Consider the following 22,289-nt stretch of genomic DNA (forward strand, 5'->3'; position numbering starts at 1 on the left):
TTTGCTTGTTCCCTTCTCTTTTTCCGTTTTCCTTTCTCTTTTTGCCTTTTCCCTTCTCTTTTTCCCTTCTCCTCTTGCCTTTTCCCTTCTTTTTCCATTCTTCCTTCCTTTTTTCCCCTTTTCTCTTTTTTCCTGCCTTTATCCCCTCTTTTTCATCCCTTTTCTTCCTTTTTCTTTTCTTTCCCCTCCTTTTCCCTTTCTTTCCCTTCCCCTTTTTCTTCCTTTTCCCCCCTTTTCCCTCTGTTCTCTTCTCTTTTTTCCCTTTCCCCTTTTTCTTTTTGCTTTTTCTTCCCCTTTTCTTTTTTCTTCCCTTTCCCTTTTTCTCTCCCCCTTTCCCTTTTTCTCTTCCCCCTTTCTTTCTTCTCTTTCTCCCTTTCCCTTTTCTCTTCCCCATTTCCCTTTTTTCTCTTCCCCCTTTTTCTTCCTCATTTTCCCCTTTTTCTTCACTTCGCCTTTTCTCCCTTCTTTCCTTTTTTCTTTTCTTTCTTTCTCTCATTTCTCTTTCTCTCATTTCTCTCTTCCTCTTTTCTTTTTTCTCTTTTCTTTTCTTTTCTCTTTTCCTTTCTTTTCCTTTCCCTCTTTTTTCTTTTTTCTCCTTCTCTTTCTTTTTCTCTCCTTTCTTTCTCTCTTTCTTTCTTTTCTATTTTTGCTTTTCTTCTTTCTTTCTCTTTCTTTCTTTCTCTTTATCTTTCTTTTTCTCTTTCTCGTCTTTCTTTTTCTTTCTCTTTTTCTCTCTTTCTGTTCTCTTTTTCTTATTTCTCTTTTTCTTTCTCTTTCTCTCTTTCTCTTTCACTCTTTCTCTTCTCATCTCTTTTCTCTTTCTCTTCTCTTTATCTCTTTCTTTTCTTTCTCTTCTTTTTCTTCTCTTCTCTTCTCTTCTTTTTCTTTTTCTTCTCTTCTCTTTTCTTTTCTTTCTCTTCTCTTTCTTTCCCTTTCTTCCTTTCTTCCTTCCTTTCTTTCTCTTTCTCTCTTTCTTTCCCTCTTTCTTTCTTTCTTTCCCTCTTTCTTTTTCTTTCTTTCTTCCTTCCTTCCTTCATTCATTTCTTTCTCTCTTTCTCTTTCTTTCTTACTTCCTTTCTTCCTTCCTTTCTTTCCCTTCCTTTCTTTTTCTTTCTTTCCTTCTTTTCTTTTTCTTTCCTTCTTTTCCTTCTTTTTTCTTTCTTTTCTTTCGTTCTTTTCTTTCTTCCTTTCTTTTCTTCCTTTCTTCCTTTTTCTCTCTTCCTTTCTTTTCTTTCCTTTCTTCCTTTCTTTCCCTTCCTTTCTTCCTTTAATTCTTCCTTTCTTCCTTTCTCTCTTACTCCCTCTCTCTCCTTTCTCTTTTTCTTTCTCTCTTCTTTCTTTCCTTTCTTTCTTTCTTCCTTTCTCCCTTCCTTTCTTTCTCTTTCTTTCTCCCTTTCTTCCTTTCTTCCTTCCTTTCTACCTTTCTTTCTTCTTTTTCTTTCTTCCTTTCTTTCTCTTTCTTTCACTTTCTTCCTTTCTTTCACTTTCTTCCTTTCTTTCTCTTTCTTCCTTTCTTTCTCCCTTTCTTTCTTTCTTCCTTCCTTTCTTTCTCCCTTCCTTTCTTTCTCTCTTTCTTTCTCCCTTTCTTCCTTCCTTTCTACCTTTCTTTCTTCCTTCATTTCTCTTTCTTTCTTTTTCTTTCTCTTTCTTTCTTCCTTTCTTCCTTTTCTTCTTCCTTCCTTCCTTTCTTCCTTCCTTTCCTCCTTTTTCTCTCTTCCTTTTTTCTTGTTCTTTCCTTTCTTCCTTTCTTTCCTCTTTCTTCCTTTAATTCTTTCTTCCTTCCTTCCTCTTTCTCTCTTTCATATTTCTTCCTCTTTCCTCTCTCTCTTTCTTTCTCTTTTTCTCTTTCTCTTTCCTTTCTCTCTCTCTCTTTTTCTCTTTCCTTTCTCTTTTTCTCTTTCCTTTCTCTTTTTCTCTTTCTCTTTCTCTTTTTCTCTTTCCTTTCTCTCTTTCTTTTTTCTCTTTTTCTCTTTCCTTTCTCTCTTTCTCTCATTTCTCTTTCTCTCTTTCTCTTTCCTTTCTCTCTTTCTCTCATTTCTCTCTCTTTCTCTTTCTCTTTCTCTGTTTCTCTTTCCTTTCTCTTTCTCTCTTCCCTCTGTCTCTCTGTGTGTCCCCGTCCCCCTCCCCGCTGTCCCCCCGGCGGTGCCGTCACCATCTGGCTGCGCCGCTGGCTCTGTCCCAGCTTTGTGCCTCCTCCCCCCTCGGGGACCCGCGGGGTCAAACCCCCCCCCCCCATCCTCCTCCCGTCACCCCCGGGGACCCCAGCCCCGGGGACCCCCCTCCCACCACCTCGCGGCACCTTCTCCCCTCCAGCCACAACCACCTCCGGGATGGAACCACCAGGGGAGAAGGTGCTCCACCAGGAGAGGAGGAGGAGGAGGAAGGAGATGGAGGAGGAGATGGAGGGAGGAGATGGAGGAGGAGATGGAGGAGGAGATGGAGGAGGAGGAGGTGGAGGAGGAGGAGGAAGGAGATGGAGGAGGAGGAGAAGGAGATGGAGAAGAAGGAGGAGGAAGAGGAGAAGGAGATGGAGGAGGAGGAGGAGAAGGAGAAGGAGAACAAGGAGGAGAAGAAGGAGGAGAAGGAGAAGGAGGAGGAGGAGAAGAAGGAGGAAGAGGAGAAGGAGGCGGAGGAAGAGGAGAAGGAGGAGGAAGGAGAAGGATGAGGAAGAGGAGGAGAAGACAGAGGAGGAGGTGGAGGAGAAGGAGGGGGAAGAGGAGAAGGAGATGGAGGAGGAGGAAGGAGATGGAGGAGGAGAAGGAGGAGAAGGAGAAGGATGAGGAGACGGAGGAGGAAGAGGAAGAGAAGAAGGAGGAGGAGAAGAAGGAGGAGGAGGAGGAGAATAAGGAGAAGGAGATGGAGGAGGAGGAAGGAGATGGAGAAGGAGGATGAGGAAGAGAAGAAGGAGGAGGAGGAGGAGAAGGAGGAGGAAAGAGAAGGATGAGGAAGAGGAGGAGGTTAAGGAGGAGGAATAGGAGGAGAAGAAGGAGGAGGAGGAGAAGGAGGAGGAAGGAGAAGGAGAAGGAGGAGGAGAAGAAGGAGGAGAAGGAGAAGGAGAAGGAGAAGGAGAAGGAGAAGGAGAAGGAGAAGGAGGAGGAGGAGGAGGAGGAGGAGGAGAAGGATGTGTCTGAGCGCATCGAGCTCCTCCCGCGCCCGACTGCAGGAGACCTCGCTCCTTCTCCAGATGGTCCATGAATAAATCACCTCCTGCCACCTCCCGGCCTCCAAAAAGCTTCTTGCCAGCAGCCGCGTGGGGACACGGCTCCTTCAGGATTCCACCCCACCTCCTCGTGCCTCAAGGTTGCTCCAAGTCCACCTTCTAGTGGCTCGAGGTTGCTCCAAGCCCCATCCAACCACCTCCTAGTGCCTCAAGGTTGCTCCAAGCTCCATCCAACCACCTTCTACTCGATCAAGGTTGCTCCAAGCCCCATCAAGGTTGCTCCAAGCCCCATCCAACCACCTCCTAGTGCCTCGAGGTTGCTCCAAGCCCCATCCAACCACGTCCTAGTGCCTCAAGGTTGCTCCAAATCCACCTCCTAGTGCCTCGAGGTTGCTCCAAGCCCCATCCAACCACCTCCTAGTGCCTCAAGGTTGCTCCAAGTCCACCTTCTAGTGCCTCGAGGTTGCTCCAAGCCCCATCCAACCACCTTCTACAGGATCAAGGTTGCTCCAAGTCCACCTTCTAGTGGATCAAGGTTGCTCCAAGCCCCATCCAACCACCTTCTAGTGCCTCAAGGTTGCTCCAAGCCCCATCCAACCACCTTCTACTCGATCAAGGTTGCTCCAAGCCCCATCCAACCACCTTCTAGTGCCTCAAGGTTGCTCCAAGCCCCATCCAACTACCTTCTACTTGATCAAGGTTGCTCCAAGCCTCATCCAACCACCTTCTACTGGATCAAGGTTGCTCCAAGTCCATCTTCTAGTGCCTCAAGGTTGCTCCAAGCCCCATCCAACCACCTTCTAGTGGATCAAGGTTGCTCCAAGCCCCATCCAACCACCTTCTAGTGGATCAAGGTTGCTCCAAGCCCCATCAAGGTTGCTCCAAGCCCCATCCAACCACCTTCTACTTGATCAAGGTTGCTCCAAGCCCCATCCAACCACCTTCTAGTGCCTCAAGGTTGCTCCAAGCCCCATCAAGGTTGCTCCAAGCCCCATCCAACCACCTCCTAGTGCCTCAAGGTTGCTCCAAGTCCATCTTCTAGTGCCTCGAGGTTGCTCCAAGCCCCATCCAACCACCTTCTACTCGATCAAGGTTGCTCCAAGCCCCATCCAACCACCTCCTCGTGCCTCAAGGTTGCTCCAAGCCCCATCCAACCACCTCCTCGTGCCTCGAGGTTGCTCCAAGCCCCATCCAACCACCTCCTCGTGCCTCAAGGTTGCTCCAAGTCCACCTCCTAGTGCCTCAAGGTTGCTCCAAGCCCCATCCAACCACCTCCTAGAGCCTCAAGGTTGCTCCAAATCCACCTCCTAGTGCCTCAAGGTTGCTCCAAGTCCCATCCAACCACCTCCTAGTGCCTCAAGGTTGCTCCGAGCCCCATCCAACCACCTTCTACTTGATCAAGGTTGCTCCAAGCCCCATCCAACCACCTTCTACTGGATCAAGGTTGCTCCAAGCCCCATCAAGGTTGCTCCAAGCCCCATCAAGGTTGCTCCAAGCCCCATCCAACCACCTCCCAGCGCCTCCAGCTGCTTCGTAGGGCCCCCCCCCATCCGTCCATGCCCTTTGTCCTCCAACCACGTGCTGGAACGGAGCCGACCCTCTCCGAACCTCCTCCAGACGAGCTCCTCGCCTCATTTTTTTTTATTTTCCACGCGCAAAACCCCGAGATACGGACCCGAAGCTCCATCAACCGCCCTCCCCACCTCTTTGTTCCACCCCCTCCTCCTTCCTCCTCCAGTTTTTGATTCCCGGGGTGGCTCCGGCTCTTCTCCCCCGGCTCCGCCGTCCCCCCCAGGTGCGCGGCGAGCGCCGAGGGCTTCGTGCCAAGGGCTGGGGGTGGATTTGGCTCCCGTTCAACAGCTCCGGCGCGGCCAACAATGACCGGATTGTGCCGCCTTCCCAGCGAGTTTTTTCCCTTCTCCCCCCTCGGCTCCGTAATTGGGGCCTCCTCGTTAACCTTTTCCTCCAACTCAACGCTCGAAGATAAAAAAAAAACCTTCCAAAAAGCCATTTTTCTCTTTTTTTTTTTTGAGAAAATTCAACAAAACCGCGATTTTTTAAATTTTTCCAGCGATTTTCGCTTTTCAACAGGTCCGCGAAGCTCGTTTTTCCCCCCCAAAAAACTTCCTCGTGCTCCTTCTCCTTCGTTAATTTTTTTTTTCTCGGAAATTAAAAAAAAAAAAAAAAAAATCGGGAGAAATCACCATAAGGGCTTCTTTGCATTTTTAATTTAGTAACTAACATATGAATCCATTTGCATATTAATGAGTTGCAGAGGAAATCATGCATACCTAATCGCCTCCTCGCTGGGGCGAAGGCGCCGCGCTCGGCCTCGCTGACGAACCTTAACGAGGCCGGAGTCGCCGGCTCCTCGAGATCCTCCTCGTCCCTCCGAAAATCCCTTTTTTTTTTTTTGGGAAAATTGGGGGTTTTTTAAGATTTTTCCAAGGTTTTTGGGGTTATTTTTGGAGGGGGCCTCTTCTCCTCGCTCGTTTCCTATTCATAATCATTAATGCAGCTCCTAATTAGACAGCATATGTCGTTAACCCCCGCGGCGCCGGGGAAGAGTGGAGGCTCCTCGCTCGAGTTGGGGATTCGCGGAGTCGTTTTTCCTTCTCGTTTTGGAAGGAATTAAAGGGGATTTGGGGGTGAAGAACGTGAGGTAGAAGGTTGGGTTGGTGGGTTCTTCATGGTGGAGAAGACAAGGAGGTGGCGAGAGCATCAAGAAGGGGGGTGGAAACCAAGCCTGGAAGGGTCCGAGGGGACTTGGAAGAGTTGAGGAGCGTGGAAGGGGTTGGAAGGGACCTTAAAACTCTGAGATTCAGGGATTGGGTTGGGTTGGAAGGGACCTCAAAGATCAGAGACACGTGGAATGGGGTGGAAGAGACCTTAAAGAGCAAAGAATCATGGATTGGGTTGGGTTGGAAGGGACCTCAAAGATCAGAGATTCGTGGATTGGGGTGGAAGGGACCTTAAAAGATCAGAATCCTGGACTAGGTTGAGTTGGAAGCTCTCTCTTCTCCACACGAAGCAGCCCCGGGTCCTTCAGCCTCTTGGAACCCTCGTTCTCCAGCCCCTCAACCTCTCAGAACCCTCATTCTCCAGCCCCTCAACCTTCTCTTCTCCACATGAAGCACCTAGAGGTCCCTCAACCTCTCGGAACCCTCATTCTCCAGCCCCTCAACCTTCTCTTCTCCACATGAAGCACCTCTAGGTCCTTCAGCCTCTCAGAACCCTCGTTCTCCAGCCTCAGAACCCTCATTCTCCAGTCCCTCAACCTTCTCTTCTCCACATGACGCACCTCTAGGTCCTTCAGCCTCTTGGAACCCTCGTTCTCCAGCCCCTCAACCTCCTCTTCTCCACATGAAGCACCTATAGGTCCCTCAGCCCCTCGGAACCCTCGTTCTCCAGCCCCTCAACCTCTTGGAACCCTCATTCTCCAGCCCCTCAACCTCTCAGAACCCTCGTTCTCCAGCTCCTCAACCTCCTCTTCTCCACATGAAGCACCTAGAGGTCCTTCAGCTCCTCAGAACCCTCGTTCTCCAGCCCCTCAACCTCTTGGAACCCTCCTTCTCCAGCCCCTCAACCTCTCAGAACCCTCATTCTCCAGCCCCTCAACCTCCTCTTCTCCACATGAAGCACCTATAGGTCCTTCAGCCTCTCGGAACCCTCCTTCTCCAGCCCCTCAACTTTCTCTTCTCCACACGAAGCACCTATAGGTCCCTCAACCTCTCGGAACCCTCGTTCTCCAGCCCCTCAACCTTCTCATCTCCAGCAGGATCACCCGGAACCCTCCCCAAACCTTCCCTCTCCCCCCCCCAAACCCCAGAAACGTGGAATCTGGGAGGTGGGGCTGGACGAGGAGGTTCTTCCCGGCTCCTCCATCCCCGTTGAGCGAATCCTCCATCCCCGTCCCACCCCCCGGTTTGTTCTTTTGACTGTCCCGGGAAGCACGTGGTGAACACAAGCTGTTTCCTCCTCCACGTTTCGTGTGTGTGTGTGTCCCCCCCCTCCCCTCCACCATCTCCTCGTTCTTCTCCGAGTCCCCCTCGAGGTGATCATAAATATCCCCAAATAGCCTTCAACAGCTTGGAGAGACGTTCACACCTCCCCGGTGCCAAGGGAAGACGGGAAAATAGAGAGAGGAACAGATGCTCCGAGGTCAAAAAGGGAAACGGGTGTTTCCTCCCAGGAGAAGAAAAAAAACAAACCCACCCTGAAGCTCCTCCTGGATCCCAAAGTCCCGAAGGAGGTGGAGCTCGAGGGCTTGGGAGGAGAAAAGGACCAAGGGGATGGGGGGGAATGATGGTTCCACAGGGCGGGGGGGCGGGGGACGGGGTGGAAGGGACCTCGAGGGGCACGGGAGGGACCTCGAAGGTCATGGGAGGGGTTGGAAGGGAGCTTAATGATCATGGAAGGGATCTTAATGACCTTAGAAGGGATCTTAGTGACCTTAGAAGGGGTTGGAAGGGACCTCAAAGGTCATGGAAGGGATCTTAACGATCATGGAAGGGGTTGGAAGGGATCTTAATGACCTTAGAAGGGATCTTAATGGTCTTAGAAGGGATCTCAACGATCATGGAAGGGGTTGGAAGGGACCTCAATGATCTTAGAAGGGATCTTAATGATCATGGAAGGGATCTTAATGATCTTAGAAGGGGTTGGAAGGGACTTTAATGATCGTGGAAGGGGTTGGAAGGGATCTTAATGACCTTAGAAGGGATCTTAACAATCATGGAAGGGGTTGGAAGCGATCTTAATGATCTTAGAAGGAATCTTAACGATCTTAGAAGGGGTTGGAAGGGACCTTAATGATCATAGAAGGGATCTTAGTGACCTTAGAAGGGATCTTATTGATCATAGAAGGGATCTTAATGATCATAGAAGGGATCTTAATGACCTTAGAAGGGATCCTAATCATCTTAGAAGGGGTTGGAAGGGACCTTAATGACCTTAGAAGGGATCTTAATGACCTTAGAAGGGATCTTAATGACCTTAGAAGGGGTTGGAAGGGACTTTAATGATCGTGGAAGGGGTTGGAAGGGATCTTAATGATCATGGAAGGGATCTTAATGATCTTAGAAGGGATCTTAATGACCTTAGAAGGGATCCTAATCATCTTAGAAGGGGTTGGAAGGGACCTTAATGATCATGGAAGGGATCTTAGTGACCTTAGAAGGGATCTTAATGATCATAGAAGGGGTTGGAAGGGACCTCAAAGATCATGGAAGGGGTTGGAAGGGATCTTAATGATCATAGAAGGGATCTTATTGATCTTAGAAGGGATCTTAATCATCTTAGAAGGGATCTTAATGGTCTTAGAAGGGGTTGGAAGGGATCTTAATGACCTTAGAAGGGATCTTAATGACCTTAGAAGGGATCTTAATCATCTTAGAAGGGATCTTAATGATCTTAGAAGGGGTTGGAAGGGACCTCAAAGGTCATGGAAGGGATCTTAACGATCATGGAAGGGGTTGGAAGGGATCTTAATGATCATAGAAGGGATCTTAATGATCTTAGAAAGGATCTTAATGATCTTAGAAGGGGTTGGAAGGGACCTCAAAGGTCATGGAAGGGGTTGGAAGGCATCTTAATGATCATAGAAGGGATCTTAATGACCTTAGAAGGGGTTGGAAGGGACCTCAGAGGTCATGAAAGGGACCTTAATGATCATGGAAGGGGTTGGAAGGGATCTTAATGATCCTAGAAGGGATCTTAATAATCTTAGAAGGGGTTGGAAGGGGTCTTGGTGATCATGGAAGGGGTTGGAAGGGACCTCAAAGATCATGGAAGGGACCTTACTGATCATGGAAGGGGTTGGAAGGGATCTTAATGATCCTAGAAGGGATCTTAATGACCTTAGAAGGGATCTTAATGATCTTAGAAGGGGTTAGAAGGGACTTTAATGATCGTGGAAGGGGTTGGAAGGGACCTCAAAGATCACGGAATCATGGAATGGGTTGAAGAGACCTTAAGGATCAGCGAATCCCAGGGCGCTTTGGGTTGGAAGGGACCTCCAAGCCCACCGAGCTCCAGCAGCAGGGCCACCTCCCCCCGGCTCAGGGCCTCCAAGCCCCGTCCCACGTGGCCTTCAGCATCTCCAGGCCTGGAGCAGCCCCCACGTCAGGAGAAAAACCAGAACTTAAAGCCCCAAGCAGGCGTCGTCGTGCCAAGAAGCTGTCAGGGGAGCTTCTCTCGGCGTTTAACGACGTTAATTGTTGTTGGAGCTCGTCCGCTCGGTTTTTTTCGCTCCAGATTTTCCCCAATCCTGATGTTTTTTTTCCGCTCGTTTCTCGCTTGGGTGGAAAACCAATAAATAACAGCGAGAAGACGCCGGGAGGAACATCTCGCTAATCAACGGCCTCTGGAGAGCAACCACGGCTTCAGCGTCCAACTCAACGGCCAAACTCTTCCTCGATTCCAGGATCTCGGAGGTCCCTCCAACCCAAACCATCCAGTGACCTTCAAGGACCCTTCAACCCAACCCATTTCCTGACCTTCAAGGACCCTTCAACCCAACCCAGTCCATGATTTTCTGATCTTTGAGGTCCCTTCCACCCTAAAATTCATCGTTTCCACCCTAGAATCCACCTTTTCCACCCTAGAATCCATCATTTCCACCCTAGAATCCATTGTTTCCACCCTAGAATCCATATTTCCACCCTAGAATCCACCTTTTCCACCCTAGAATCCATCGTTTCCACCCTAGAATCCATCTTTTTGACCCTAGAATCCACCTTTTCCACCCTAGAATCCATCGTTTCCACCCTAGAATCCATCGTTTCCACCCTAGAATCCATCGTTTTCACCCTAGAATCCACCTTTTCCACCCTAGAATCCATCTTTTCCACCCTAGAATCCACCTTTTCCTCCCTAGAATCCACCTTTCCCACCCCAAAATCCATCGTTTCCACCCTAGAATCCACCTACGGATTTGAGGAGCAGCTCCAGGTGGGACAGTCCAGGAGGAGGAGGTGACCCCAGGAGAAGCCTGAAGACTACGGAGCGACTGAGGTCTGGAGAAGGTCCATCCCGGGGTCGGGGTGGGGGGTTGAAGGCCACGGCGCGTGAGGCTTGGAGCAACCAGAGCTTGGATCTCCATGGACTTGGAGGTCCCTTCGAACTCAAAAAGGTTGAAGAAACCCACTTCTCTCCTCCAGGAGGTTCTCCAGCCCTCGGTTCCTCCCCTGGACCTGGTCCAAGAGGGTTAATCCCACCCCCCCCCGGCGCCGCTCAAGCTTCAACCTCCCTTTAAGCTGATTTTTCCGACGCGATTTGCTGCCGGTTGCGGCCTTCGGAGCCGCTTCGAGAGCCGCGGCGCGACCTAACGAGGAGAAGACAACCCGTATCTCCAGGGCTACGGCCACTCCGACCCCACGTCTCCATCCAGGCGCGGTCGCCTCCGCCTCGACTCAGAAAAAAAAGGGATTTCTCCTCAAAACCCACAGCGACAGGCGAGAAAAAGAGTCGTTACGAGGCTGATTTCCCTCAAAAATCACTTTTTTTCATCCCTTTCTCCACTGTTTCCCTCAAAAAATCCCTTTTTGAAGGGTTTTTTATATCATTTCCCTCAAAAATTACTATTTTGTATCTCTTTTTATACCATTTCCCTCAAAAATTACATTTTTTCATCCCTTTATGCACTATTTGCCTCAAAAAATCCCTTTTTGAAGGGGTTTTTTACACCTTTTCCCTCAAAAATGACATTTTTTCATCCCTGTTTACACCATTTACCTCCAAAAATCCCTTTTTTGAAGGTTTTTCTATACCATTTCCCTCAAAAATAACGTTTTTTCACCCCTCTTTACGCTATTCCCCTCAAAAAAACCCTTTTTGAAGGGTTTTTTTATACCCTTTCCCTCAAAAATTACCATTTTCTATCTCTTTTTATACCATTTCCCTCAAAAAATACCTTTTTTCATCCCTTTTTACAGATTTTGCCTCGAAAAATCCCTTTTTGAAGGAGTTTTTTTATATAATTTCCCTCAAAAATGACATTTTTTCACCCCTCTTTACACTATTTGCCTCAAAAATCCTTTTTTGAAGGGGTTTTTTATACCCTTTCCCTCAAAAATTACCATTTTTTATCTCTTTTTATACCATTTCCCTCAAAAATCCCTTTTTTGAAGGTTTTTTAATACCCTTTCCCTCAAAAATTACATTTTTTCATCCCTCTTTACACTATTTCCCTCAAAAAATCCCTTTTTGAAGGGTTTTTTTATACCCTTTCCCTCAAAAATTACATTTTTTCATCCCTGTTTACACCATTTACCTCAAAAAAATCCCTTTTTGAAGGGTTTTTTTATATCATTTCCCTCAAAAAATACATTTTTTCATCCCTTTTTACAGATTTTGCCTCAAAAAATCCCTTTTTGAAGGGTTTTTTTATATCATTGCCCTCAAAAATTACATTTTTTCATCCCTTTATAAACCATTTCCCTCAAAAAATCCCTTTTTTGAAGGTTTTTTAATACCCTTTCCCTCAAAAATTACATTTTTTCATCCCTCTTTACACTATTTCCCTCAAAAAATCCCTTTTTGAAGGGTTTTTTTATACCCTTTCCCTCAAAAATTACCATTTTCAATCTCTTTTTATACCATTTCCCTCAAAAATGACATTTTTTTCATCCCCGTTCACACCATTTGCCTCAAAAATCCCTTTTTGAAGGGTTTTTTTACCATTTCCCTCAAAAACTACATTTTTCATCCCTTTTTACACCAAAAAATCCCTTTTTAAAGGTGTTTTTAATATCGTTTTCCTCAAAACTTACATTTTTCTCGCTTTTTATAACATTTGCCTCGAAAACTACCCCTTTTCATCCCTTTTTACACCATTTTCCTCAAAAAAATCCTTTTTTGAAGATGTTTTAATATCATTTCCCACAAAAATTACATTTTTTCATCCCTTTTTGCACCATTTGCCTCAAAAAATCCCTTTTTGAAGTTTTTTTTTATATCATTTCCCTCAAAAATTACCTTTTTTCATTCCTTTTTATACCACTTGCCTCAAAAAATAAAAAAAAAACCCTTTAAGGTGGTTTTTTACACCATTTCACTCAAAAATTATTGCGTTTTATCTCTTTTTATACCACTTGCCTCCAAAATTTCCCTTTTTTCATTTCTTTCTATAACATTTCCTACAAAAAATAGCTTTTAAAATGTATTTTTATGCTGTTTCACTCAAAAATTACATTTAAAATTGTCTTTTTATACCATTCTGGTAAAAAAAAACCTTTTAAAAGGTATTTTAATATTGACTATTTTATAAAAACCTATTTAAATATATTTTTATATCATTTGATTTGAAGAAAAAACCCTCGGAAGGTATTTTTCATACTATTCTCTTCAAAAAATACCTTTTAAACGTATTTAATGCCACTAAAAAAAACTTTTGAATGAATTTTTATACAATTTCATTCAAAACCCACCTTTTTCAATGTATTTTTAGTCCATTCCATTAAAAAAAAACCCTTTTAAAATATCTTTTTAATACCTTTCTATTTAAAAATTTAAAATTTATACCATTCCATTCAAAAAACCCTCCAACTGAAGGTATTTTAATATTATTTCATTCCAAAAATATCCTTTTTAATGTATTTTAATACAAATTCCTTTAGAAAACACCCTTTTTAATGCATTTTAATACAAATTCCTTCAAAATCTACTTTTTTAAAGGTATTTTTTATACCATTCCAGCCCAAAACCACCTTTTTAATGTATTTTAAGACAAATCCCTTCGAAAAAAGCACATTTTAAAATATATTTCAGTACAATCTCCTTCAAAAACCACTTTTTAAATGTATTTTTATACTCTTCCAGTCCAAAAATACCCATTTTCGTGTATTTTACTACCAAATCATTCCAAAAAATACACATTTTAATGGTTTTTTATATCAACTTATTGAAATCACACCCGCTTTTAATCTATTTCAATAAAAATTCCTTCCAAAACTCCTTTTTCCATCTATTTCAATAAAAATTCCTTCCAAAATTCCCTTTTTTCAATCCATTTCAAGACAAATTCCTTCCAAACCCACATTTTTAAATGTTTTTTTAATCAAATTCCTTTCAAACTCACCTTTTTAAAGGTTTTTTTTTCCCCATTCTGGTCAAAAATTACAGTTTTTTATGTATTTTAGCACCGATTCATTCAAAAAACACCCTTTTCTCACGTATTTTGAGGCAAATTCCTTAAAAAATACCTTTTTTTAAGTATTTTAGCACCGATTCATTCAAAAATCACCCTTTTCTCACGTATTTTGAGGCAAATTCTTTCCAAAAATACACCTTTTAATGTATTTGAGCATCGATTCATTCAAAAACCCCTTTTCTCATGTATTTTGAGGCAAATTCCTTCCAAAAATACCCTTTTCTCACATATTTTGAGGCAAATTCCTTCCAAAAATACCTTTTTTTAAGTATTTTAGCACAGATTCATTCAAAAAACACCCTTTTCTCACATATTTTGAGGCAAATTCCTGCAAAAAATACCTTTTTTAACATATTTTAGCACCGATTCATTCAAAAAGACCCTTTTCTCATGTATTTTGAGGCAAATTCCTTCCAAAAATACCTTTTATAAAGTATTTGAGCACCGATTCATTCAAAAAACACCCTTTTCTCACATATTTTGAGGCAAATTCCCTCAAAACCCACAATTTTTAAAGTATTTTAGCACTGATTCATTCAAAAAACTCCCTTTTCTCATGTATTTTGAGGCAAAGTCCTTCAAAAAATACACCTTTTAATGTATTTGAGCACCGATTCCTTCCAAAAATACCCTTTTCTCACATATTTTGAGGCAAATTCCTTCAAAAAATACTTTTTTTAAGGATTTTAGCACCGATTCATTCAAAAACCTCCCTTTTCTCATGTATTTTGAGGCAAATTCCTTCAAAACCCACAATTTTAAAGGATTTTAGCACCGATTCATTCAAAAAACTCCCTTTTCTCACGTATTTTGAGGCAAATTCCTTAAAAAATACCTTTTTTAACATATTTGAGCACCGATTCATTCAAGAAACACCCTTTCCTCACATATTTTGAGGCAAATTCCTTCAAAACCCACAATTTTAAAGTATTTTAGCACCGATTCATTCAAAAAACACCCTTTTCTCACATATTTTGAGGCAAATTCCTGCAAAAAATACCTTTTTTAACATATTTTAGCACCGATCCATTCAAAAAGACCCTTTTCTCATGTATTTTGAGGCAAATTCCTTCCAAAAATACCTTTTATAAAGTATTTGAGCACCGATTCATTCAAAAAACACCCTTTTCTCACATATTTTGAGGCAAATTCCCTCAAAACCCACAATTTTTAAAGTATTTTAGCACTGATTCATTCAAAAAACTCCCTTTTCTCATGTATTTTGAGGCAAAGTCCTTCAAAAAATACACCTTTTAATGTATTTGAGCACCGATTCCTTCCAAAAATACCCTTTTCTCACATATTTTGAGGCAAATTCCCTCAAAAAATACCTTTTATAAAGTATTTGAGCACCGATTCATTCAAAAAACTCCCTTTTCTCACATATTTTGAGGCAAATTCCCTCAAGAAATACTTTTTTTAAGGATTTTAGCACCGATTCATTCAAAAACCTCCCTTTTCTCATGTATTTTGAGGCAAATTCCCTCAAAAAATACACCTTTTAATGTATTTGAGCCCCGATTCCTTCCAAAAATACCCTTTTTTCACATATTTTGAGGCAAAGTCCTTCAAAAATACCTTTTTTAAAGTATTTTAGCATGGATTCATTCAAAAATACCTTTTCCTCACATATTTTGAGACAAATGCCTTCCAAAAATACCTTTTTTAAAGTATTTTAGCACAGATTCATTCAAAAACCTCCCTTTTCTCACATATTTTGAGGCAAATTCCTACAAAAAATACACCTTTTAATGTATTTTAGCACCGATTCATTCAAAAAACTCCCTTTTCTCAGGTATTTTGAGGCAAATTCCTTCAAAAACCACAATTTTAAAGTATTTTAGCACCGATTCATTCAAAAAACACCCTTTTCTCACATATTTTGAGGCAAATTCCCTGAAAAAATACCTTTTTTTAAGTATTTTAGCACGGATTCATTCAAAAATACCTTTTCCTCACGTATTTTGAGGCAAATTCTTTCCAAAAATACCTTTTTTAACATATTTTAGCACCGATTCATTCAAAAAACTCCCTTTTCTCCCATTTTTTGAGGCAAATTCCTTCAACCCCCCCCCCTTCGACCCCATTTTTTTACCTTTCCAGCCCCCCAAAGCCTTTTTTCCACGCGATTTCCCTAAGGCCGGCGCCGACCCCTCCCCGGCGGAGCCTCCGAGGGGTCAATTTTCGCTGGGAAACGGACGCAAAAGGTCAAAAATCTCAATTTTTAAGGCGATTTCAAGGCACGCGGCCGCCTCAAACCCTCCCGAGCCGGAGTTTGGGGCTGGATCGAGGCCACCTCGAAGGCCTCGCGAGGGGATTAACTCTTGCCGGAGCGCGAGCCGAGGCGAAACTCGTCAAACCCCAGCGATTTGGCCCTTTAATTACCACGTTAATTCCCGATTTCTCATTTTTTTCCGCTCTTCCCGTTCGCTTTTATCAAGCGTGCGGCTAATTACGACAATTTACGCGCTTCAAGCCGCTTTCTGAGCTCCGGTTCAGCTTCAACTCGAGAAAAGTCGCCGTTATTTAGCGCGATCGTTAGGGAAAAACGAAGCTTTCGCCTCGCAAGCAGCCAAATTCCACGGATTTGGGGGCAAAACCATCACCTGAAGCCACGAAAACACCGATTCCCTAAGACTCAGGTACCACTCGGCTCCTTCAAAAGCCTCAAGAGCCGTAAATCCCTCATCGCTTCGATAAAAACCTAAAAATATCCACCTAAAAATAGCTTTGAGGTGGTTTTCGAGCGGAAAAAATGGGAATAAAATCACAAAAACGCCAAACTCGCCGCCTTTTCACGCCGTATTTACCAAAACGTCACGTATTTTCCTAAAAATCCTCCGTTTTGGGTGTTTTTAATGGGTTTTGAAGCGATTTTTAAGCCATTTTAAGCCCCTCGGCGCAGTTTTTCACGGAAGAAGCTCAACGATTGCGGAGAAAACGGAAGCCAAGGGCCTAATTCCTCGGCTCGTGGGACAACGGACGTCACCGACCCAACCGACGCCACCGATCCGCGACGGCGCCGAGGCAAGGAGCCAGGAGAAAGGCCCCCAACGACGTCCCGTGGAGCCGGGTGGCACCTGGAAGCCTCCTGAGAAAGGTTCTTCCTTCGCATCTCATGGTCAAGCCAGCTCGGAGCGGCCTCCAAGCCCCCAGGTTGACCCCCAGCCTCGACCTCAACCACCTTCTGCCTCAAGGAGACGGTGAAAACCGAGCTCTCGGCCCACGCGCCGCCCCCCAAATCCACCTCCTGCAAGGTTCGAGGCCATAAAACCAGCGGCCGCATCCCCAACCGAAGCCACTCGGCGCCTGGAAGAAGCTTCTGATGCTCAGGTTGCTTCTCGTCCTCCTTACCTTGTCCTCAACCCTCAGCTCCAAGCCCCCTACGAGCCCCGGAGCTCGTTCCTATCCCCACCAGCTCGATTCTCCCCCACCAGGAGCTCGTGTCTGGTCCTCCACGAGCTCATTTCCACCTCCACGAGCTCATTTCCACCTCCACGAGCTCATTTCCACCTCCACGAGCTCATTTCCACCTCCACGAGCTCATTTCCACCACCAGGAGCTCAATTCTTCCCCCCAGGAGCTCACGTCTTTACCCCCAGGAGCTCATTTCTATCTCCAGGAGCTCATTTCTCCCCCCAGAACCTCAATTGCCCCCCCAGGAGCTCATTTTTATCTCCAGGAGCTCATTTCTAACCCCAAGAGCTCATTTCTCCCTCCTGGAGCTCGGGTCTACGCTCATTCCTACCCCTAGGAGCCCATTTCTACCTCCAGGAGCTCGTTTCTACCTCCAGCAGCTTCTTCTTACCCCCAAGAGCTCATTTCTCCTTCCTGGAGCTCATTTCTACCTCGAGAAGCTCATTTCTCCCTCCTGGAGCTCATTTCTATCTCGAGGAGCTCTTTTCTTTCTCCTGGAGCTCAGATCTACCTCGAGGAGCTCATTTCTCCCTCCTGGAGCTCATTTCTATCTCGAGGAGCTCTTTTCATCCCTCCTGGAGCTCAGATCTACCTCCAGGAGCTCATTTCCACCTCTAGAAGCTCTTTTCCACCTTGAGGAGCTCGTTTCCACCTCTAGAAGCTCATTTCTACCTCTAGGAGCTCATTTCCACCTCTAGGAGCTCATTTCCACCTCCAAGAGTGTCTTCTTATCCCCAAGAGCTCATTTCTCCCTCCTGGACCTCAGGTCTACCTTGAGAAGCTCTTTTCCACCTTGAGGAGCTCGTTTCCACCTCTAGAAGCTCGTTTCCACCTCTAGAAGCTCGTTCCCACCTCTAGAAGCTCATTTCCACCTCCAGAAGCTCCTTTCCACCTCGAGGAGCTCGTTTCCACCTCGAGGAGCTCCTTCCAAGCCCAGCAGCTCCTTTCTCCAGACCCTCATCCCACCGAAGGCACCGAGAAGACCCACAAAGCGCGAGGCGGGAGCTACTTACGGACGACGGCAAACCTGGAGGGACCTTCCGCACTTTCTTTGTTTGGACTTCTAGAACGAACGAAAAGAAAAACGAAACGACACAAAAAAAAAAAAAGAGAGAGAAAAGATAAAACGATGGTTTTTACGGGTTTTTTGGTGGGTTCCCGCTCCCGTTGGGGTTCCAGAAGGAGAGAAGGAAAAGGGGGACGAGGAGGATGAGGTGGAAGGGCGAGCGACTCACCCATGGAGGTGCCGTGGAGGGGTCTCCGCCGGGGGTTATTGCTGGAGAACTGGTAGAACTGGGAGCCGGGTTTGGTGGGGGACAAGGCGCTGGGGTTGCCGAGCTCCATCTCGCCTCCGAGAAGACTTTGCTGGAGGGATGCGGGAGGGAGAAGAAGGGAAAAAAAAAGAGAGAGAGAGAAAAAAAAGCGTCGTTGGGCGCGTGGCTGCCAACGGCGCCGGTTCCTCCTCATTAGGCAGCCTAAAAATAACGAGGAGACGAGCTCCAAGTGGAGCCGGAGAAGGTTTAAAGGAGACGCCACCCAAGGAGACGTTGGGGCTGGGGGAAACTAGGAGGGTCGTGGAGGCATCTACAGGGGGTTCGGGGTTGAGGGGCAGGAGGAGATGCCAGGGAAGGGACCCCAGGGAGAGAGACCTGGGGTAAGTGGGATTAGGAGCCGCGGAAATGAAGAAAATGAAGGAAAATTGGGAGTAAGAGGGATAAGAATGAAGGAAAATTGGGATTTGGAGTGATGGAAATGGAGAAGATGAAGGAAAATGGGGGTTAAGGGTGATGAAAATGGAGAAAATGAAGGAAAATTGGGATTTGGAGTGATAGAAATGGAGAAAATGAAGGAAAATTGGGAGTAAGAGTGATAGAAATGGAGAAAATGAAGGAAAATTGGGAGTAAGAGTGATGAAAATGAAGGAAAATTGGGGTTAAGGGTGATGAAAATGGAGAAAATGAAGGAAAATTGGGAGTAAGAGTGATAAGAATGAAGAAAATGAAGGAAAATTGGAATTAGGAGTGATAGAAATGGAGAAAATGAAGGAAAATCGGGGTTAAGAGTGATAAAAATGGAGAAAATGAAGGAAAATTGGGAGTAAGAGTGATAGAAATGGAGAAAATGAAGGAAAATTGGGATTAAGAGCAATGAAAATGAAGGAAAATTGGGATTTGGAGTGATGAAAATGGAGAAAATGAAGGAAAATTGGGAGTAAGAGTGATAGAAATGGAGAAGATGAAGGAAAATGGGGGTTAAGAGTGATGAAAATGGAGAAAATGAAGGAAAATTGGGATTAAGAGTGATAGAAATGGAGAAAATGAAGGAAAATTGGGAGTAAGAGTGATGAAAATGAAGGAAAATTGGGGTTAAGAGTGATGAAAATGGAGAAAATGAAGGAAAATTGGGAGTAAGAGTGATAAGAATGAAGAAAATGAAGGAAAATTGGAATTAGGAGTGATAGAAATGGAGAAAATGAAGGAAAATGGGGGTTAAGAGTGATAAAAATGGAGAAAATGAAGGAAAATTGGGAGTAAGAGTGATAGAAATGGAGAAAATGAAGGAAAATTGGGAGTAAGAGTGATAGAAATGGAGAAGATGAAGGAAAATGGGGGTTAAGAGCGATGAAAATGGAGAAAATGAAGGAAAATTGGGAGTAAGAGTGATGAAAATGGAGAAAATGAAGAAAAATTGGGAGTAAGAGTGATAGAAATGGAGAAAATGAAGGAAAATGGGGGCTAAGGGTGATGAAAATGGAGAAAATGGAGAAAATGAAGAAAATTGGGATTAGGAGTGATAAAAATGGAGAAAATGAAGGAAAATTGGGAGTAAGAGTGATGAAAATGAAGGAAAATTGGGATTTGGAGTGATGAAAATGGAGAAAATGAAGGAAAATGAGGGTTAAGGGTGATGAAAATGGAGAAAATGAAGGAAAATTGGGATTAAGAGCAATGAAAATGGAGAAAATGAAGGAAAATGGGGATTAAGAGTGATAAGAACAAAGAAAATTAAGGTAAACTGGAATTAGGAGTAATAAAAATGAAGAAAATGAAGGAAAGTGGGAGTTAAGAGTGATAAAAATGGAGAAAATGAAGGAAAATTGGGAGTAAGAGCGATGAAAATGAAGGAAAACTGGGATTAAGAGCGATGAAAATGGAGAAAATGAAGGAAAATGGGGATTAAGAGCGATGAAAATGAAGGAAAATTGGGATTAAGAGTGATAAAAATGAAGAAAATGCAGGTGAATTGGAATTAGGAGTAATAAAAATGAAGAAAATGAAGGAAAATGGGGGTTAAGGGTGATAGAAATGGAGAAAATCAAGAAAAATTGGGAGTAAGAGTGATAAGAATGGAGGAAATGAAGGAAAATTGGAATTAAGAGGGAAAAAAATGAAGAAAATGCAGGAAAATGGAGGTTAAAGGTGATAAAAATGGAGAAAATGAAGGGAAATGGGATTGAGAGTGATAAAAAGAGAGAAAATGAAGGAAAATGGAGATTAAGAGTGATAAGAAAGAAGAAAATGCAGGTGAATTGGAATTAGGAAAGATAAAAATGAAGAAAACGAAGGAAAACTGGAATTAAGAGTCATAAAAATGAAGAAAAAGAGCTAAAAATGACGAAACCCAAGAAAAACGGAAATGAAGAATGATAAAACCTAAAAAAAAGGGAAATGAAAAATGATAAAACGTAAAAAAATGGAAATTAAGAATAAAACAACCTCAAAATAATGAAAATTAGAATGATAAAGCCTTAGAATAGCGAAAATAAAGAATAAAACAGAAGAAAAAGAAAGATAAAAATGATAAAAACCAAAGAAAAATGAAAATTAAGAGTGATAAAGCCCCAAAATAATGAAAATTAGGAATGGTGAAATGTAAGAAGAATTAAATTTATTTAAAAACAATAAACCCCAAGAAAAATGGAATTTTAGAATAATAAAATTTAAGAGGAACAAGAAAGAGACCAAAAAGTCGAGGAAATGGGAGGAAAAGAAAGGAAATCGATGAAAATTGAGAGGGAAATTCAGCGAAATTGGTAAAAAATTATACGATGGGATCAAACGTCAATGAAAAAGGTGGAAATTTAAACTCAAAAGGTCAGAATTTAAACTCAAAAGGTCAAAATTCCAACTAAAAAGGTCAAAATTGAAATGAACTAGATCGGGATTTAGTCTAAATCGATGCAAAATTACATTAAATTGATAAAAATTACATTAAATATAGGAAATTAGATTAAATCGATCCAAAATGACATTAAATCGATAAAACCCATTTATAAATATTATGTTAAATAGATAAAAATTACATTAATTTGATGAAAATGATGTTGAATAGATAAAAATCAGGTTAAATAGATAAAAATTGCATTAAATAGATAAGAATCATATTAAATAGATAAAAATTATATTAAATAGATAAAAATTGTGTTAAATAGATAAAAATTGCATGAAGTAGATCCAAATTTAAATTAAATAGTCACAAAAAGCGTAAAATAGATTAAAACTCTATCAAATTGATCCAAAATGACATGAAATTGATAAAATCTGCATTAAATTGATCCCAAATTACATGAAATGGGTTGAAACGACATTAAATTGATGCAAAATCACAAGAAATAGGTTAAAACTACATTAAATCGATCCAAAATTGGATTAAATTGAGAAAAATCTATTAAATAGGTAAGAATTACAAGAAATAGATAATTACATGAAATAATTACATTAAATAGATGAAAAATTGTATTAAATACATAAAAAAATAGATTAAATGGATAAAAAATTCATTAAATAGATAAACATGGCATGAAATATATAAAAATGAGGTGAAATAGATAAAATTGAGAGGAAATAAATAAAAATTATGTGAAATGTAGATTAAAAATGAAATTAAAGAGTTCAAAAAGGTGAAAAATTAAATGAAATGGGTGAAACGCTATGAAATGGGGGTAAATGACATTAAATAGGTAAAAAATGATATAAAATTGGTAAAAATGAGATGAAATTGGTAAAAATGATATGAAATTGGTAAAAATTAAATGAAATGGGTGAAAAATGATATGAAATAGGTGAAAAATGAGACAAAATGGGGGAAAATGAGACGAAATGGATGAAAAATGACATGAAATGGCTGAAAATGGAAAGAAATGGGTCAAAATGATATGAAATGGGTCAAAAATGACGGGAAATGGGTCAAAAAGACATGAAATGGGTGAAAAATGATAAGAAATGGGTGAAAATGACATGAAAAGGGTCAAAAATTATAGGAAATGGGTCAAAAATTATAGGAAATGGGTTAAAATTATACAAAATGGGTGAAAAATTGCATGAAATGGGGAAAAATGACATGAAATTGGTAAAAAATGATATGAAATGAGTCAAAAATGATTTGAAATAGGTAAAAATGATCTGAAATGAGTCGAAAATGATATGAAATAGGTAAAAACTATATGAAATGGGTGAAAATGGTAAGAAATGGGGCAAAATGAGATGAAATGGGGCAAAAATGATATTAAATGGGGCAAAAATGATATAAAATGGGTAAAAATGATAAGAAATGGGTCAAAAT

At 42.6% G+C, this 22,289-nt stretch overlaps 1 protein-coding gene across 1 annotated transcript in view; it reads right to left on the bottom strand.

Annotated features, from left to right (window-relative positions):
• LOC138733072 (transcription factor 4-like) overlaps positions 1 to 22,289 on the bottom strand; it is a 94,240-nt gene that overhangs the window by 41,679 nt on the left and 30,272 nt on the right. The window contains exons 7-8 of the mRNA XM_069879968.1: positions 17,963 to 18,092; positions 17,741 to 17,790 (exon numbers count right to left, since the gene is read on the bottom strand). Of these exons, the coding sequence (XP_069736069.1) occupies positions 17,741 to 17,790; positions 17,963 to 18,092 (180 nt within the window). The remainder of the gene's footprint in view (positions 1 to 17,740; positions 17,791 to 17,962; positions 18,093 to 22,289) is intronic.

Source organism: Phaenicophaeus curvirostris, chromosome Z (genome assembly GCF_032191515.1).
Source record: "Phaenicophaeus curvirostris isolate KB17595 chromosome Z, BPBGC_Pcur_1.0, whole genome shotgun sequence".
Classification (NCBI taxonomy): Eukaryota; Metazoa; Chordata; class Aves; order Cuculiformes; family Cuculidae; genus Phaenicophaeus; species Phaenicophaeus curvirostris.